The sequence below is a fragment of the Ambystoma mexicanum genome, chromosome 11 (genome assembly GCF_040938575.1).
Source record: "Ambystoma mexicanum isolate Mex_15411 chromosome 11, UKY_AmexF1_1, whole genome shotgun sequence".
NCBI lineage: Eukaryota > Metazoa > Chordata > Amphibia > Caudata > Ambystomatidae > Ambystoma > Ambystoma mexicanum.
The window spans coordinates 1,393,925,728-1,393,944,736 of NC_090934.1; the positions used below are offsets into that span (position 1 = coordinate 1,393,925,728).

The window sequence follows — 19,009 nt, forward strand, 5'->3', positions numbered from 1 at the left end:
TTCAGAAAACATCTCAAGACGTGTCTCTTCAACCCTGGACCACAAGGAAACTACTTGGAAACAGACACAGCTGGAAACAAAGCCCAAAGAGGGACCCATAAATCCCTAATCGGAGAGAGGGGGAGGAGACCCAGACCACTCTGGTCCACACACTGTCAGTTTATAGAGAAAAACATGCAAGGCAAAGAACCCCCACTAGATGGCAGAGAGAGACCATAATAATAATCTTCCACCCATAGCATCCAACCCCAGTCCGAGAGCAACACACCTCCATCACCCTTGCCCACATACCACTAGAATTCTACAAAGGAAAACTACCACTCTGCAACGCACCTGCCAACTAGTCTGCCAAACAGATGCTGAGCACAGAAACCAAAAATAAATAAGTTAAGAAACACCCGGGTGTGGCTAAGCAAGCATGCAGTGAGACTTCTCCTATGCTCCTAAATCCGTAATGATCCTGGCCTTATGTTGATGATCCTGAGCGGAAGAACGCCTGACATTGTGCCCATCGCAAGATAAGAGGCGTGGGCATATGCGTGAGAAGTTTGAGGCACAAACGCAGCAACTCAGCAGAGAGCACACCAGCAGAAGAAACACTGCGTTGTGAGGGGGATAGCCCAAGATGGCGGCAAGCGCGGACAGAACAACCTGGTGCAACTAACAGGTGGTCTGAGGCATCAACTCTGAAGCAGACCACAGCGGACAGGCAGCGGGGAAAGGAATGAATGCCTGAGGCAGCCGCGAGAAACAAAGGAGAGTGGACGCCTGAGCAGACCCCTGCGGATAGACTGAGCATCCGCAATACACATCGGAGGGACGGAACGGTGCTGGCGAGCCCCCGGTAAGGAGAAGGCATGGGCCAACTCGCGTGCCCAGCAGGATACACCGAGGAGAAGCGCATAATGCACAGAGCAGTGGCACATTGCGCCAAATTGACACACAAAAAGTTCAAGCCCCACACATAAGCAAAATTTGCTAAAAACAAGAAGCATTTCATTATAACCCCTGGAGGGGAGTCAGCACAAACAATGCTAGCGAATGAGACCAAATGAGCTGGATAAAAGAAGGTCTAAAACAGGGGAAGTAACTGGTGAACGCCATGCACAGAACCACGGATAGCCCATGCTGAAAAGCCACGCGTATATAAAAGCCCTACGCAACAAGGGACAGAGAGAGACATAAGGTCCCTGGACTAGACGGCCACACTGCACCACCTAAACCAACGCTGCGGAGTAGAGAGCAAACCACAGCACTTAAGTCCAGTAGTAATAAACCCAGTAAGGCCGAGCTACAAACGCCGCCAGTGAATAACACGCAAAGCAGAGGTCACAAGGATTATACATCGTGACAAAGGCACCAAAAAACAGATTCAAGCAGCCAAAACTAAGCGTTTGCGAAGACAGCAAACATGGCGGAAGCTACAGTGCAGGTGGCACCGGCACACAGAGGCTCAAGAACACACGAAGGAAGACCAGCAGGTTCTGAGGGAGATAGCAGCACTAAAAATAGCACTAGAAGTTAAGATGGATGCGAACAGCATATATCAGCATATATGTGAATCTGTCGAGACAAGATGTCAGAGCACTGGCTGAACGGACAGGGACTCTGTTATAGCAGGTCGCAGAAAATACGATAGGCTGGAAAGGCACCACGAAAGACATATCAATACTACCACATCAAGTAAGAAACCTGGAATAAAGTGTGGAAGATGAGGAGGGGAGAGCACAGAGAAATAACGTCAGGACTATTGGACTCCCTGAAGGTGAAGAAGGAACAAACCCCATAAACTTTGTTGAAAACATGCTGTTGCAAGAACTAGGTCAGGACGCCCTCACACAAGGCTTCACAGTCGAGAGAGCGCACAAGTCCCTGACAAGGAAACCACCAACAGTGGCCCGCCACGTCCATTAATAGCCCAGATATTGAATTACAAAGATAAAGAAAAGATCCTAGAACACTTCAGGAAAGGCGGCACGATACAAAGAACGTCGGCCCAAATCACAGCGTATCCAGACTACAACCTGCAGGTACAAAAACAAAGGATGCACTTCACAGCAGTGAAGAGAAGACTCTGCGAATCAAATCTGAAATACATGCTATTGTACGAGGCGAGATTGAAGATTATATGCAAAGGCCAAGCAGTCTTCAACACGCCAGAAGAAGAGCATGAGTAGATGGACTCAGAATCTGCCATCTGAGAGAGACAGACAAAGGATAAATGGAACGGACATCTGAGGAGACCAGAACATAAAAACTGTAAGAAACCTGATGGTTCCAACAGCGACTAAGTGACAAATCAACTTAGGTGGAAATCATTTGGCGACAGCTCCTTTCAATGACGGCAAGAGCAACAACGTAGACTCCGGGATGACTGGAGCTTGTTGTAAGAAAACATCCTCTACCCAAGATAGGTCTGAAGTTACCAGATACTAGGTTATGTATCTGCCTGCTGCGCCCCAGACACCAGTGGACAGAACATCTGGGACGGGAGTGGGAAGCTGGAATGCCCGAGCACGGGTTACAGAGCTGGGCAATTGTTGGGGAGAAAGAGAGGGGGGAGGCGTTTGGGACTGAGGGGATAGTTGTAAGCAAACCTATGAAGCCACACAGATAACGCAAGATAAGCACAATAAACCAAGAGGACACATAGCAACCCAAGACCATGATAGAGGACCTTAGGAGAGTAACATGCAATGTCCAGGGACTCAACTGTTTCATCAAAAGAAACAGAGTAATGACCTACCTGGGCCGCCAGAAGATATAGCATTGCTGCAGGAGACACATCTCAATGAAGAGAAATTAATGTCCCTCTCGAAGAGATGGACTGGTACCACCTTGAGATCGCCCTACTCTGTGTATGCGAGAGGGGTGTTGGTATAGATAGCTCCAACCGTACCACTCAGAATACTCAAAACAGTCAAAGATTGAGAAGGTGGGATGGTGGTAGTATAGGGCTTCCTGGAAAGAAGAGAATTATGCATTATAAACACCTATGCACCTAATCACGATGCTGCTGCCCATTTCCGCTCAATATATCCCTGAATTGGCCCATGCAGGAATAGTACAACGATATGGGGTAGCGACTTTAATTGCACGCTTAATCCCAAAGTAGAAGGATCCAACAATAAACAAGGAGCACCCAGCCCCCACAGCTAAAGCCCTGAAATCCCTGCTGCAGGCATTCAGTTTAGCCGACACATGGAGGACCTTCCACCCACAGGGCCGCGGATACTCACACTACACGGCCCAGAATAACCTATACACTAGGATAGACTGTATTTACAGGAGAAGAAACACTACACAAATTCATGATAGCGGAATATAAAGCAAGGGTACTGTCGGGTCATGCGCCCCCCGATAGTCACATGGCAGGTGTTCCCACCCAGAACACATATCCCGACTGGAAGCTCAAAAGTGAATCTCTGAAAGAGGAGGTGTTCCGAGAACAACTTAGAGAAGGTATCAAAGAATACTTCAAACTTAATACAGGCAGTGTTTCGTCAGCAGGGACGCTATGGGAGGCCTATAAGGTAGTAATTAGAGTCATATAACGGCTATGATAGAGAGGGACTTAAAGACTGAAACCATGCTTGAGGATATAGAACACAGTGAAGACATGACGAGCGAGAGAGCCCAAGAAGCCATCCGCCTAAAACGCAAATGTTTGAGGCATCGGGATAGATTAGATATCCTGGATTACAAGAAACATGTAGAGAAGCAACATGCTGAAGGGCATAAACCAGGACGTATGTTAGCCTGGCTATGTATAAACGAAACTAAGTGAGATATGATACATTCAATCAAGGGAAGCGACGGCACAAAGGGTGACCCGCATGGAGATAAATCAATGTTTCCCAGACTATTATAGACAACTTTACACAGAGTCAACTAAGATACACCCCTCTGAAATAGAGGAAGCCCTGGCACAGATAGACCTCCCGATATTAGACCACGACACAGCGGTGCGACTCGACGACCCCATAACATTAAAAGAACTAGAGAACACCATTAGAGAGCTACCAACCGGTAAGACAATGGGGACGGATGGGTTATCTGGTGAATTTTATAAAGAATACATCACAGATGTCGTGCCCCCATTGTTGGCAATGCTGAATGAATCTTTAGACAAGAGGATCCTACCATTGTAACTTAGGGAATCCATTATACCACTGCTAAAACCGAAACAACAAACACCGACTGTAGGTCCTATATACTCCTGTCGCTGCTCAACCGAGACGGTAAGGTAGTCACAGCCCCAATGGCCAACAGGCTCAGGAGTGTAATATCCGAAGTCATACACCCAGACCAGGCGGGATATGTGCCAGACAGGAACATCACATGGACCGTAAAACGGTTGTACCACATCATAGATCACATCAGAGAAAGTATGCATTGTTATGCAATAGTTTCATTAGACGCGGTCAATGTATTTGACTCTGTCAGATGGCCATGGCTGCTAGCTACATTGGAGAAATTCGGCATTGGGGCCTGCACACATTAAATGGGCACGACTGCTGTATAGACAGCCAGTTGCGCAAGTCAAGACAGATAACCAGATCTCAGAACAATTTCAGTTGAAGAAAGGGACGAGGCAAGGATGCCCATGGTTCCAAATGCTGTTCATACTGGCTCTAGAACCATTAGTAGTGTACCTGCGTAGGAAGTACCTGGAGGCAGGCATAGACACGCATGGCAAACAGAACCTGATCTCACTATATGCAGACGACATGCTGCTATACTTACAACAACCAGAAACCAACTTTCAATACATACTAGATGTGCTTGAGCGCTATGCAGCCCTGTTGGGCATCACGGTCAGAAAACAGAAATCATGCAGGTTTCCTTTGGCAGGTTATGTTGGGAAAACACGCGAAGCATTACCTGCGCTGCCAGTAAGATGGGAGGTATAATCATTTAGATATCTAGGAGTCAACATGTATCATGACCCTAGGACAGATCATGCACAAAACACACAGACGGCGGTAGATAGGGCAGTAAAATGAATGGCCTTCTGGGCGAGGTTGCCTCTGTCATTGATGCGGAGGGCCGCACTGTTAAAGCTGGTGGTCCTCCCTAGGCTGTTGTACTACTACAGTAATGTCTCATATAACATTCATAGGAACTATGAGGCATATTTTGTGGCAAACCAATTACAGTTTGTAAGGAAGTGGCTAGCAGATGAACAGACTCCAATCACCACGCTGTTACTGCCTGCGTGCGCGCCATTCTTTTTGAAAGAAGTAATATGGACACACATGCCGAACCAGCACAAGCCTCCACTCTTACTGTCACTAGGGTAGTCAATATGGCACAAAGCGTGTCATTTAATAGGGGGAAGGTCATCATACTCCCCTCAGATCCCACTAGTGGCTCTGAGAGCAGAGGATCCACAGACGAGACTGAAGGCGGGGAAATATTGGGAACCCCATGGAGTGGCGACAATAGGAGACCTGCTACAAGAAGGGAGACCAAAGGATTTTAGCACACTTATAGCAGAAACAGGATTATACAAGGGGCATCATATACTATATGCCTCCCTCCTTACAAGTCTAAAACCAGACCAAACAATAGAAACACTCTTCGACACTTCATAGGGAGGACACGCAATATCAAGAATTTACGAACTCATCATGTACCAGCCAGGGAACGAAGTAGAGCGCTCCAGACAGAGCTGGAAAGAGGACCTACGCGAACCAATCACAGAAAACGAACTGGAGGGAGCGTTGGCATACCACAAAAAAGTGTCAAGAAATGTGAAACTGGAACTAATACAGTTATATGTTCTCCACAGAGGGTACTTGATCCCAGAAAAATTGCGAAGTTCAGCAAAGTGAAGCAACAACGATGCCCGAAATGCAGTCTAGTCAACGCAGACCTGGTGCACATGTTCTAGGCTTGCAGAAAGATCCAGAAATACTCGTTGGATATAGCCCAAATGCTAAACAGGGCAGGCATAATACTGGAAACACGGTCACCCAAGGCCTGCCTGCTGGGTACCTTCATGCGTCAAAAAAAGACAAAACATGTAAGCAAACTGAAAGATTTCGATTACATCCCGGTGAAGGGCAGGATAGCAATGGGCTGGAAAGACTCTAGAGGCTCGGCTGTGGTGGTGCGACCTCCAGAAGTGGACACTGGCGGAGACCTCAGTGTGGCAAGAGGCCACACGTCAGGGCGGAGGGGACAAAAATACAGGCTTGCCTCTTGGGAGACATTTACTCCCAAGAATGGATGGTCTCAGCACACAGCACACCCCTAAAGAGGTGGAGGCCCCGTGACCCCAGACGGCTGTAAGACATGGATAAAAACGCTATGCATAAAAAAAAAAAAAATCACAAGACAAAGTGTTCCAGAAGCAAATAAAGTGCCACTGGGTGGGGGTGGGAAGGGGGCGGGAAGGGGAAAGAGAGGGCGGGGAAGCAGGCTCAATATTTGTGTATTGTTAACACACTCATGAGAATGTCTAAGTTATTGAAAAGTTAATAAAATACATTTAAAAAAAGGAAAACCCTGCTACCCCAACTGTAAAACATCAATATTCCGGGGCGTACACTTTTGAAACAGAAACCTAAACACATCTCTGAACAGCAATCCGCACGTACTCACCACATAACCTGGCACAACAGCACATGGGAATCGCACCGACCCAAAAATCGCTCCTAAACTCAGCCAACGGTGAAAACCGAACTGAAGCTGCCAACAGCACACCAATAACTCTCACTTTCCTATTCCCACTATACCGTAGTAACCCCTCCCACACCCCCTAACCCCCCCCACCCCCTTTCTACACCCTCCTTTTCAGATCCGCCAGAGTGCCTGGGGACCACTCTGGTGGTGATAGTGTGCAGTACAAGCACTCTAACATTTACCGTTTCTAAATCCTTTAATAAAGTCAAAACTGCATGCACCTCTGGTACTTCATTCTACCACCCTATTTCTCCCCCTTTTTATATGTCTAGGCCCTCTCTAGACAACATTATTTTCTGGTAAGCCCTATTGATCCAAATCTACTTGGCACTGACCTGCTCTCCAAACGGAATTGGACAATACACTGTTCTCAGGATGGTGTCTCGAGGTGCCAGCTGACCACTCCACTGACTAGCTCTTCCTCCTTCCTCGATGACAAACGCTTACATCACCTGCCCCTGATTACTTTGCTTTTCCTGACAGTGCCGCCATAACTGATACACATATGCTAATGAGGTGGGTCAGGTCCTTTTTGCTGTCCTGTACGCATTACCTTGAGCACTGAAGTCCTGCATCCCAGTGTTTCCATATAGCCACTTTCCAGGAAAGCTGAAGAAGGCATCAAACATCATAAGTGCCCTTTCTCCAACACTACTAGCAAATAGAACGCTGGTAACGCTCTGTCAGAATGCAGTGAAGGGCTCATTGAACCTCTCACCATTTTGGGACCCATGGGGAACCAATAACCAAGACAGGTTCCAGTAAAAGTGTTTTTAATCACCTTTTTATTTGTGACAACAGTCTATGTCTGAAAGAGAAGGGTGTTAAAAAGTACCTTCCCACCATCGAAGATGTTTAGTTTATTTATTTGTATTGCGCGCCTGGCCCGGAGGCATCTGGGCGCATTTCTTACAAGTGATAGGTTACATATACAGGGCAATTCTTACACAATGCAAATGTTACAGATAATAAAAGGCACAAAGAATAACTTACATAATACAAAATACAGAGAGTAGATGGTACAATTGTTACAGCAAAGTGCAGGTTCCCAAAGTACAGTGGGCAAAGGTGCAGAAAATAGAAGGACTGGCATTATGAGCGTGGTGCTGCTATGTCCTGCTCTGAGAGCCATGTGACAGTTAGGCATGAAAGAAAAGCAAAAAGTGCACAGGGGCAATGAGTGATCTGGCCCCAAAACATTCTAAACCATGTTTGAGGCAGAGCTTCAACAGGCTTTGCCACTCGTGCAGGGTCTTAAAAATAAGTTATGAAAGAAAGTAGGTCCAAATAGAATATTTCCAAGCCACCCACTGCTCCTTCTCGGTATACTTGGAAACCGGTGGAGGGGAGCATGCGCCTACCACTTGGAAAGTCAAACTGCTGTACAGTATGTCTCAGCCCTGATCCCTTCCAGTGGATGACATCCCATGAGTATGGAGGAAAGGATGGGAAACAAGGGCACATCAATCGATAAAAGGGCAATCCTCAAATGTGGCAGGGGCACAATCTGCACCTATGAGGCCATGAGCACCAAGGCTCTCTAGAAACCGAGCTTCTACAGCAGCATGGTGTTTCTAAAGTGTAGCTATCTAATTCCTACCAGCCCGAGTAACTTCACTTTAACGCCAGTTTCGAAGCTGGAAGGACCTTAACTGGACCCGATAATGGGCCTCATTACGACCCTGGCGGTAAGGGGTTAACGCCAGCGTTAGCTGCGCCGACCCCTTACCGCCAACTACGAGTTCCCAGAGCGTCATGGTCACTTTTCCGCCCGCTTTTTGCGGGCGTAGAAATCCATGGCGCTATGGGACCTCGGCGTTAATTACGCCACCGTAGTGTACGGTGGCGTAATTAACACCTTCCCCACTCCCATTGAGCCCTATGGGGCCGAAATGGGAATGGGGAAGGGTAAATGGGTCAATGGGGACTTACCGCCCCGCCGACCTCGGAATGGGGCGGTAAGTCCGCCATCCGCCATGGCGTAAAGGGACTTTGCGCCATGGCGGACTAGTCCGCCGATGGCGGAAAAAATCCGCCAGGGTCGTAATGAGGGCCAATGTGTCGATTGGAGCAGAAAAGGCTTTCATGAGACTTGCACATATTAAGTTTTCAATGACGGACGAAGGAGCATCTCATCCTCAACACCGCCTCCAACAGTGGTGAATGCTGGTGTCTCTTCAGATGTAAGTGCAGTCAACGTCAGTTGTTACTCACCAATGTTAAAGCCGCCAGTCTACAAAAGTGGTTGCAGCGATGGTCGCTTTCTCACCACCTTTTATTGAGCTCTGAAGGTCCCAAATCTGCTCTGGCGGCACCAGAGTTCAGCCTAAAGGCCTGGGTTTCTCCTTCGTAGCGAGCCTCTTCTACTCTCCAGCTACATTTCTGTGCTTTTTTTCCCTTTCAGTGTATTCCCCTTTGGGCTATTGCAGCCAGGGTAGGAGTCACTTGTCTCCATCATCGATGGTCCTGCAGGAGACTCCCACAGATCACAGGGAGCTTCATAATGGAGACATGGGCTGTAGATGCAGTGGTCATGGGTAGCCAACTGATGAATGTTCTTACTGAGCCACTTGGCCACAATTTAAACCGGGACTTTATATCTTTTGGGCTGGCCAGAAAGGCTCACAGCTACAGCACTGCCCCTACAGTATATCCCACAGAGCCATGGCACAGTCTAGAAGTAAGATATAGTAGATTTTTAATATATAAAACTTAAAACCTCAAGTCGTCTATAGAAGATGGGGTTTTGATTCAACATTCTTCACATTTAATAACCACTCAGCCGTTCCAGCAATCTGTGGTTTTGCACCTGAATTAGTGAAAAGTTGAGCTTGGATGTGCACACATTCACCGAGTAGCGCTCACTTTTAATCTTCCAAAGTCAGAAAACCTTGCCACTTTAAACCTAACAGACAATTCTCAAACATGTGATATGCTGCAGTGGACATGCTTCAAGACTGAGAAATGAAAACGTAGTGAAATAAAGGACTGTGTGGTGAACTGGATTAAGACATGAAGGGCCTGATTCACAGAACCTTTTCCTATGGGATTGCGCCATTAAAAAACGCTTCTGTGAACCTGACCTGAATAACCAATACCAGAACACACTGGAGAAATGTGCGACAACAACCATGCGACAAGGACAACTGAAATCAGTGCAGAATGCGAAGCAACTGTTCCTTACTGTGTCAAGGGGAACAGGTTGTCATGGCCCATGGAGAGGAAGATACTGCAGCACACAACAATTTCAAGCATATGGTGGAGTTTGCGCACACGGTGCACCTGCTCTTGAAGGTCCACAGAAGTTGAGATGAAGTAGTCCTGTAAAGACACAGTGAGAGGGTGCATTAACCAGTTGGAGGCACCACTCTGTTTAAACGAAAAAGGTGACCAGTTTCACACAGAATGAGACCTTACTAGCACATGGCCCTACCGTCCCTAAAACTGGAACACGGTGTACAGTTGAAATACATACCAAAAAGCCATACCAAAGCTCCCAAGCAGGCTCAAGGAAACCCTCTAAATGTGTCTTAACCACTGTGGAAGGTATAACAATATAGTGTGTAAAAGCACATTTAACAGAATGGCTGTGTTTAAATTCAAGTATTAAAAAGCATTGACCACATCCAGAAACCTCAGCCCTCTACAACAGGATCATGTTGAAGAGCAGATGACAATGTCAAGGCAAACACATTTCAATAAATATATTGCAGCATGCTGCAACCACGCACAAAACATGGGTAGACACGATTAATGCATAATCACATGCAGTGATCACCTGTAAATCATGGCCAGAAGTTGAACATGTAAGGCTGGAGCTCACATCACCGGTTCATCAATCAGTGACCACATGCAGTGATACCATACATCACAAGATCCAGTTAAATACCAGGATCACAAGGTTATAGCTTTCAACATCATGCAGCAAACGCTTTACAATAAGCAAAGCATATGACATGCTCAAATTGAGATACTGTACAACTGTCAGCGCTAGTAGGATTCGACCCTCCTTCCTGATCCAGCCCTTCCACCACTCCTAACCTGGTATCACAGTGTCCTTGGGTTTTTGGAGTCTTCTCTTCCACAGGGCCTTTTTCTTCTGAGGCGGATAGGGTCTGCCTCGGTAGGAAGCCACGCTGACCTAAATTAAAGAGGTCAAGGGGGGCCCCTCTACCGGAACAAACGATCGGGGGAAAAAGCCTTACGGCATAAAAAACCCCCTCAGAGTGAAGTGCGTGGGAGCCTTGGTAATGCAGCCTGGAGGTGAGCATGGAGATGCAGCCTGGAGGTGAGCCTGGAGATGCCGTCTGGAGGAGAGCCTTGAGAAGCCGTCTGGAGGAGAGCCTTGAGAAGCCGTCTGGAGGAGAGCCTTGAGAAGCCGTCTGGAGGAGAGCCTAGCGACGTAGTAGCACAGAGGGGAAGCCACGAACACAGGTAAGAAGCCCAGGGAAAGAGCCGGAAAGCAGACAAGCCGAGTGGGAGAAGGGCGTACGAGACAGGTAAGCAGAATAATGGCCGGCAGGGCCAGGGGAGAAAGAAGAAGAGAGCACGAGGGAAAAAACAGAACGGAGGAAAACTGAGGAGCGTCTCACCCGAAAGCCTAGCGCGAAGGGTTGCAACGCGCAGGCTTTCGGGTGGAAGCGAAGGAAATAGGCGATTGGTGGCGGGGCCGCCAAGACTAGAGCGCTGCATAGCAGTGAGAGGAGAAACGTGGCGGGGAGATTCAATGGCCGCTTAAGCGCCATTGAACCCACTTACGCCACGGACTTCGGAGTGTGAGAACAACACATCATGCAAAAAAATCTCTTGCTCACCAATCTAGCATCGTGCAGAGATAGACTGTTAGTAGTTCCCCATTGGCACACAATATGTTCACAAGTCAGTAGCATGCAGCAATGAGCTAGCTGTTCAATGCACAAGACTTCCATCATACATTCGTTTCTCTGTAACAGCACGCATCAATATACAAAGCATGAAAACAAACTGAATCATACAGATTATAGAAACACAGTGCACGTTCTAGGCAAACTATGCATGTGTACTAAAGTAACATCATTCAGCACCAGGCGGTCAGGCACAAACCAGGTTTCTCAATCTAGAGATAGCGTGGCGACTCAATAGGCTAGCAGGTGTTACGTTTATCCATAATAGCATATACATAGAGTGACGCAGTAAAATGTAGAGTACATATCACAGGTCAGCATTAAATACATCGGTAAAAGCAATGCACTTTTCTGAATTAAAGAAAATCTCACCAAGTAATTCAACGTTGCTAGTTCCTGACCTGCAAAAATAAGAAGGCATTTTTAGAAAGACCAGAGCGAGCCAATATAAATCATAGCGTTAAAATTGTTTTTCTGTAGGTTGCCTACACTGAATCCCCTCGTTTCTCAAGTACCTTTAGGAGATGTGTTAATGCATGCATGCAAGCTATATGGAATCCATGATATGGAGCCCCCCCACCCCTTATCCAACTCGGGTTAGCACTCATGTGGGGCATTTATTTATGGAGTGACTGACCATTTGTAGCAAGTTAGGTTTTTCCACACTGTATAGACTGGAAATTTCAAATAGCCTTTTGCCCTGCTTTATCCAGAGAAGAGCATCGTCATTCAGGACTACAGACCCCACATCGGACCCCAAGACTGTTCTACAGCGGAACATGATTCTGAAACATAGCCAGGGGCATCCGAAAAATCTAGATACACTTTAGCAACAGTTGCCAATGCAGACCACTTCATGGAAAAATAGATAGTGGTATTAAAATAGACGATGCAAACATGTATTCGCATTTCAAGAAGTGGAGAGTCTAACTTTAAAAATACATTCGAAATCATGGGTAAAATATTAAATTCTAGTTCTTTGTCTAGAACTCCCTGAACCCTAAGTTTGTAGAGGAAAAATGTCCAGGGGCAAGTAAGTACCCTACAGGCCATGTTAGAAGACTTCCAATGCTAGTAGAAAGTTCCGGAGAAATCTCAATAAGAAAGTCAGTAGACCAGGAAAAATGAAGTCTCGGTTCTAATCCACAGGTGCAGATTTGGCGGGCAAAGAAACCCAGGGAGGACAAGATGAGGCCCCAGTGAAGAGATCCAAAGGTCGGTTGACAACCAGAAGCCCCAGGAGAAGCACAGCGGGAAGACACCAAACATCAACGAATGGGGAAATGTGGTAAAGACTTGCTTCCCAAAAGTAAAGGCCCTGGACCGGAGGGACCGCGGACGGTAAGTATGGAGGCTAAGCCACCACCCCAGGACCTGCGGGTTGGTGCACTCAGTGTTTACTTCCAGAATGTCAGTTCCCAAAAGACTAAAACACCGCGAGTAAAATGCCTTGCCGAAGTGTGGTTTATAAAATCTGTTTCACAGGGACTTGAACCCTGGGCCAAAGAGGAGCACCACTACAGAAAAGAACCGACAGATTTCCCCGCTGGAGCCCATCAAGCCAGCATTTGGTGAACAGGTGCAGTCGCCTAAGCCCCGCCCACCTGTCAATCACCTTAAACTGTTGGCGCCTCCCTGTTTGCCCACCCTTTTTCCCTACCTATGCAGCTCTCCAGCCTCTTTTCCTTTACAGTTGAACAGATGCAAGTGGATCTAGGTGCCCTGGCCTAAGCTCCACCCACCTTCTTAGCCCTGCCTCTTTCTTTCTGCTCTTAACTCTTAGATCAAGGGTGTCTCTCGCCTGGGTGTCCGAAGTGAAGGGCAGACAAGAAAAGGGCAAGTCCTGTTTGGACCTGTACAGACTGGTAGGTCCAGGGCCCAAACCCCTGCTCATAAAATAGGTAAGCACGCGCCAACATGCATTTTCTTCATCCGTCCCCAGAGGCCATCACCAGGCAACGCCATGACTGTTCCACTAAGGCATGGACTTCACAATGCAGCAACCTCACTCACATCAGCCTAAAGCCCATCAAGACCCCCCCTCACCATCACAACATGGATGTTGATGCTCGCCAACGTCCGCTCAGCTATCACCCATGCAAAAGACATCGCCACCCTCATCACTACACACAACCTTGACACCATCTTCATCACAGAGACTTGGCTGGCACCCACCTCTACCAACATCCTAGGCATCCTTGTCCCCGATAACTACAGCATCCAACACAGAGACCAGCCAAACAACACATGCAAGTCATACCCAAGCCCTCCTGGTCCTACACCAGACTTGACGTCGACAACATTGGCTCCTTTGAACTCCTCTGCTGCCACTTCCCACTCTCCCTGATGGACACAGTCACCTTCCATCTCATCCACAGACCACCCAAACCCAACGCCGCCTTCATCAGAGACTTCACCGACCTGGTCACTACCATTTCCTTCACGCACACAAACATCTTCCTAGGAGACTTCAACCTCCCCGACAAAAAGGCTACCAACCTTATGAAGGAAGCTCTCCCCAGCCTTCGACACACTCGGCCTCCCACAGCACACAAAAGACCAAACACATGAGAAAGTCAACATCCTCGACCTTATCACCGCACTGTCTTGCCTCCAATACAGCTCTCCCCTCCAGCTTCACTAGTCCGACCACCTAGCCGTGCCTTTAAACATCCTGCACACAACCCCAGTCAGGCACTCCCAGCAGAAAGCCAGCAGACAAACCTTCAAGTCCTTCAAGAACCTCCTAGTGGAAGCCATCATGGAAGAACTCGCCAAATTACACCTTACATGGACTGAACATCCCCAACCGAACTGCGACTCTTCCGGAAGCACTCAATGCCACCCTCAGTATCCATCAAAAAACACGAGTCTCTGAAAAACACCTGCAAACCGAAACCATCAGCACCCTGCAACACCCAAGAACCCAACCTCAGCAAAAGAGTCATCAGGAAACAAGAGAAAACCAGAACTCCGAGCAACCCGCTGATAACTAATCAACACACCCAAGGCCTCCTATCAGAATACCATAGCAGAAGCCGACAACAAAAGCAGAGCCCTCTTCAAAGCAGTGCGTCAACCAGCTACCCAACCCTACATACCATAAAAAAATTCACCACCATCAGCACCTTTCGTCAGACAAAATCAGCAAGAGTTGCCAGCACATAGATGCCAGCTCTGCATCCACAGACCCACCTCACATCCCTCCTCGTGAAATCTCCACACCCTGGACAACATTCAAGACACTGTCGACAGATGACCTGGTAGAAACCCTTGCCGCCCTCAAAGCCACATTCTATACAGATGACATCCTCCCAGCATCCATCCTTAAAACCCTCCCTGCAGCTCTCCTTCCCTACTTGGAGATCATCAACACCTGCTTAACGTTCCCATTGACCCTAAAAACAGGACAATCCTTGCTCTACTAAAGAAACCCACTCTGGATCCTGACAACCTAGGTAACTATCGTCCCATCACCCAGCTTCCTTTCCTAGGTAAAATCATCAAGAAAGCGGTAACCACACAACTACAGCAACACAGACACCAACAATCTCCTCCAAACCTACCAATCTGGATTCAGACCCAGATGCAGCACAGACACAGCAAATATACAGGTGGTTGTTCCCCTCAACAACGGCCTCTCTTGCCTCCTGGTTCTACTCAACCTCTCGGATGCTTTCGGCACAGTAGGCTACCAGGCGCTTAAGGACACCCTATATTGGTGCATGAGGATGAGCAACTTTGTCCTACGCTGGTTCAAGTCCTACCTCACCAACCACAAGTAGCTTGTTCAGATTGAATTCTCTAGATCGTCAATGCTACCCATCACCTGTGCTATCCCGCAGGGTTCCATCCTCTCCCCAGTGATCTTCAATCTATACAGGGAGTCCTAGCCACACACAACATCCACCAATACGACAACACACAGCTATTCTGCAAGATTGACTCCATCAAGGACATCCATAGGCTCAAAACCTGCCTCTCGCAGATTCAGTTTTGAATGTCCAGTGCATACTTGAAGCTCAGCCCCTCCAAGACCGAATTCATACTCCTCACCAACACCACCAAACACCCAGAGATACAAACCTGGCTATCAACCATGAAGTCTGAGGGCTTCACACCCGAGCTGACCTCCTGTACCAGGTCCTCGGGTTCCACATCGACAAACGCCTCGCTTTCAAGACCCACATAGCAAACTCAGACAGCCTGGTATCAGCTCTCCCTTCTGCGAAAAGTCAAGCCCTTCCTTGTTCTGGACACCTTTAGATCCACCGTTGAAGCACTGCTCCTATCCGACCTGAATGGGGGCAATACACTGCTCGAAGGCCTCCGGCCATCCTCCCATGTGCCCTGAGAAGTGTCCCAGATGCTGCTGCATGTCTCATCAAGGGTCTACGCAGATACAAGCTCATCCCCCAGGCCCTCATCGACCTTCACTGGCTACCATTGCACGCACAAATCACCTTCAAGTCTTGCTGCATCATCTAGAAGGCAGTCGCCCTCAAGTCACCGAGCTACCTCGTGGAGAAACTCAGCATCTCCGGTGGACAGTGTACCACCAGTAGCCAGGATCAGTGCAGACTTGAAATCTGCTGCTGCAAAAAGGAAAGGACCAGAAAACAAGTCTTCTCTGCCTACTCCCCAAGACTATGAAACTTCCTCCCCATGTGCATCAGACTCGCCCCCATGCTCCTACAATTCAGAAAAGAACTAAAGACCATCTTCTTCAAGCAGTGTCTCCTCCACACCTAGGGCCATCACGTCGCCCCAACTGTCACTTGGCTAGCTAGACGCCGCCCACCGCTCTACTCCCCACCCGGCGGGTCCCGTGATGCCGATATCGGGGTGTTGGAGGGCCTTTAGCGGCATGGTGGTATGGACATTAGGGCATTGGGGTTTCGCGCGTGCTCGCGCACTCATAATCAGCCGCTATTAGCGGCGTCAAAGGAGCACAGACCCGCTACTTCCACGATGCCGGTAATGACTCCGCTTTTAGTGGGATTCTCGTATTGAGGCCCATAGTGTCAAAGGTAAATCGCCTAAGAACACATTACATAAAAAGGACAGAAGAAGCAAAATAGATCAATGATTACAATGCAATCACTGCCCTCTTATGGAATGCAAACATAGATGTGCAGTACATTGCAGACAATTCCACTGCAGTTGCACGATATGTCACGGCCTACTTAACCAAAGCAGAAAAAACAGAGCTTCAAGACCTATGGGATGACTTATCTAACAAAACACTGTCACAGAAATTGTACAGCTTAGGCATAAAAATGCTCTCTCATAGAGAATGTGTCTGCTATGAAGCTGCAGACCGTTTAACCGGTACTGCCTTGTATGTACAATCTGAAAATATAGTATGGCTAAGTCTTGGTCCTGCTAAATCTAGAAAAAGAGTTCACAAATCATATGAGGACATAGCAACAATAGCCAAAAATGATCCCAACAGCCAAGACATTTTGAAAAACAGTTTACTAGACACATACTACCCAAACAGGAGTACCACTTGAAACCACGTGTCTATACCACATAGCCCAAAACTTCACATACAAAAATAATATAAAACCAGATGAAAAGAAAGGTAGATACAGAGTGACGAATTGTGAAGGCAGCTCAGTGAAACTTACCAAACAAAGCTTAATTAATCATTTCAAATTGTCATTAAAAACACCTCAACATAAAGAACTATATTACATGTCCCTGCTACAACCTTTTAAACCATGGAGAAAAGAAGAAGACTTACTAGATACCTATGACTCCTATGAAGACACTTTCAAAGCAAATGAAAGTACCATAACAGATGTAAACTTTACACAGTACAAAACAATGTTGCACAACGAACAGCAACACGAAGAACGCCAGGCCCAACTAGATGAGGACACTCCCGACAGTAGTCAACCTTCTGCAACAGGAAGCCAAGAACCACTGGCACAGCCACTAATAGCAAATGAGGCAGAATTAGCTATGACAGAAGTAGAGAACACCATGTTCCAGTATGAACAAGCTACAGAAGACTTCACTGTACTGAAATCAAAACTGAACAATGAGCAACGTAGCATTTTCCAAGAAGTAACAAAACAAATTGAACATGGTGTATAACATGAAAATAAAAACTGTACCTGACAAAACTACAAACCTATACTGCTATACGTCAGTGCTCAAGCTGGTTCAGGCAAAACATTCTTAACCAAAATCATCAGCAAGTTCCTTTAACAATTAACAAACTGTTAGCTGCTGTAACTGCCCCCACAGGTTTAGCTGCCTACAACATAGGCGGTGTCACTTTACACAGATTACTAGTCCTTCCATTAGAACACCAAAACAAATTAGATTACAAACTTTCTACAGAAGCTGCAATGGAACTACGCAGAGTTTTGAAACAAATGAAAATGCTACTAATAGATGAGGTGAGCATGGTCTCCAACCTAATGTTGGCTTTGATTTACCTCAGATTACAAGAGGTACTCAAAACAGACTACGAAGAGCTCTTTGGAGGAAAACACATTATTGTTTTCGGATATCTTCAATTAACACCAGTGAAAGGTAAACCTATTTTTAAAACCTTAGGGCACAAACTATGCCGTAAAACTCTTGGCAGCATAGGAAATGTCAACCTTTGGCAACATTTCCAATACAGAGAATTAACAAAAAACATGCGCCACTCTGCAGACCTCACATACGCCAACATTTTAAAAAGTATTGGAGTTGATGTACTATCTCAAGAAGCACGAGCACCATTAAAAACCAGGCACATCTATGCACTCTACGGCTATAACTCATGTGCTACTGATGTCATGGAACAATTAGCACACAAAAAATGTCACAATATTGAAAAAAGAAATGCAACCAATAATTGCAATTTGATCCACAGACAAACTGGACGTACATGGTATGACACTACCCATGTGTCAACAAGCCACAACAAGACTAAATACCTTAGGAAACTCGATCTGAACACATCTGGTTTGTAAAAAATATTAAAATTATCTTTAAACTGTAGAGTAATGCTTGAACGTAACCTTGACGTGGAGCAAGGACTAGTTAATGGAGCACTTGGTACAGTTGTTGGCTTTCAAGCATACCCATGTGACAACAACATTCAGTTTGCCAATATTCTCTTTGACAAACTATCAGAAGTTAAAAGGATAGGACGCTCAACATCCTGCTTCCTTCTTTTCAAAGACATGCATGTACGCAGAGAACAATTTTCTCTAACTCTAGCATACGCAGTCATCATTAACAAATCACAAGGTCTTACCTAGATAAAGCATTGATAGATATTGGGAGCACAATCTTTAAAGAAGGTATGAGCTATGTAGCACTATCACTGTTACGTACACTTGACTGACTATTTCTAATCAACTTTGATGCAAGTAAAGTAAATGCTGATATTCCTTGCATTCTAGAATACAATCGACTACGTTCACTGT

At 46.7% G+C, this 19,009-nt stretch overlaps 1 protein-coding gene across 3 annotated transcripts in view; it reads right to left on the reverse strand.

Annotated features, from left to right (window-relative positions):
* Window positions 1–19,009, reverse strand: part of ZWILCH (zwilch kinetochore protein) — a 613,634-nt gene that overhangs the window by 81,375 nt on the left and 513,250 nt on the right. For all 3 annotated transcript variants that reach the window (XR_011279846.1, XM_069625009.1, XM_069625010.1), the window contains 2 exons: window positions 11,946–11,974; window positions 9,875–10,011 (listed from right to left, as the gene is read on the reverse strand). Coding sequence is in view for 2 of the 3 variants with exons in the window: in XM_069625009.1 (XP_069481110.1) it covers window positions 9,875–10,011; window positions 11,946–11,974 (166 nt within the window). In the remaining variant the exon portion in view is untranslated. The remainder of the gene's footprint in view (window positions 1–9,874; window positions 10,012–11,945; window positions 11,975–19,009) is intronic.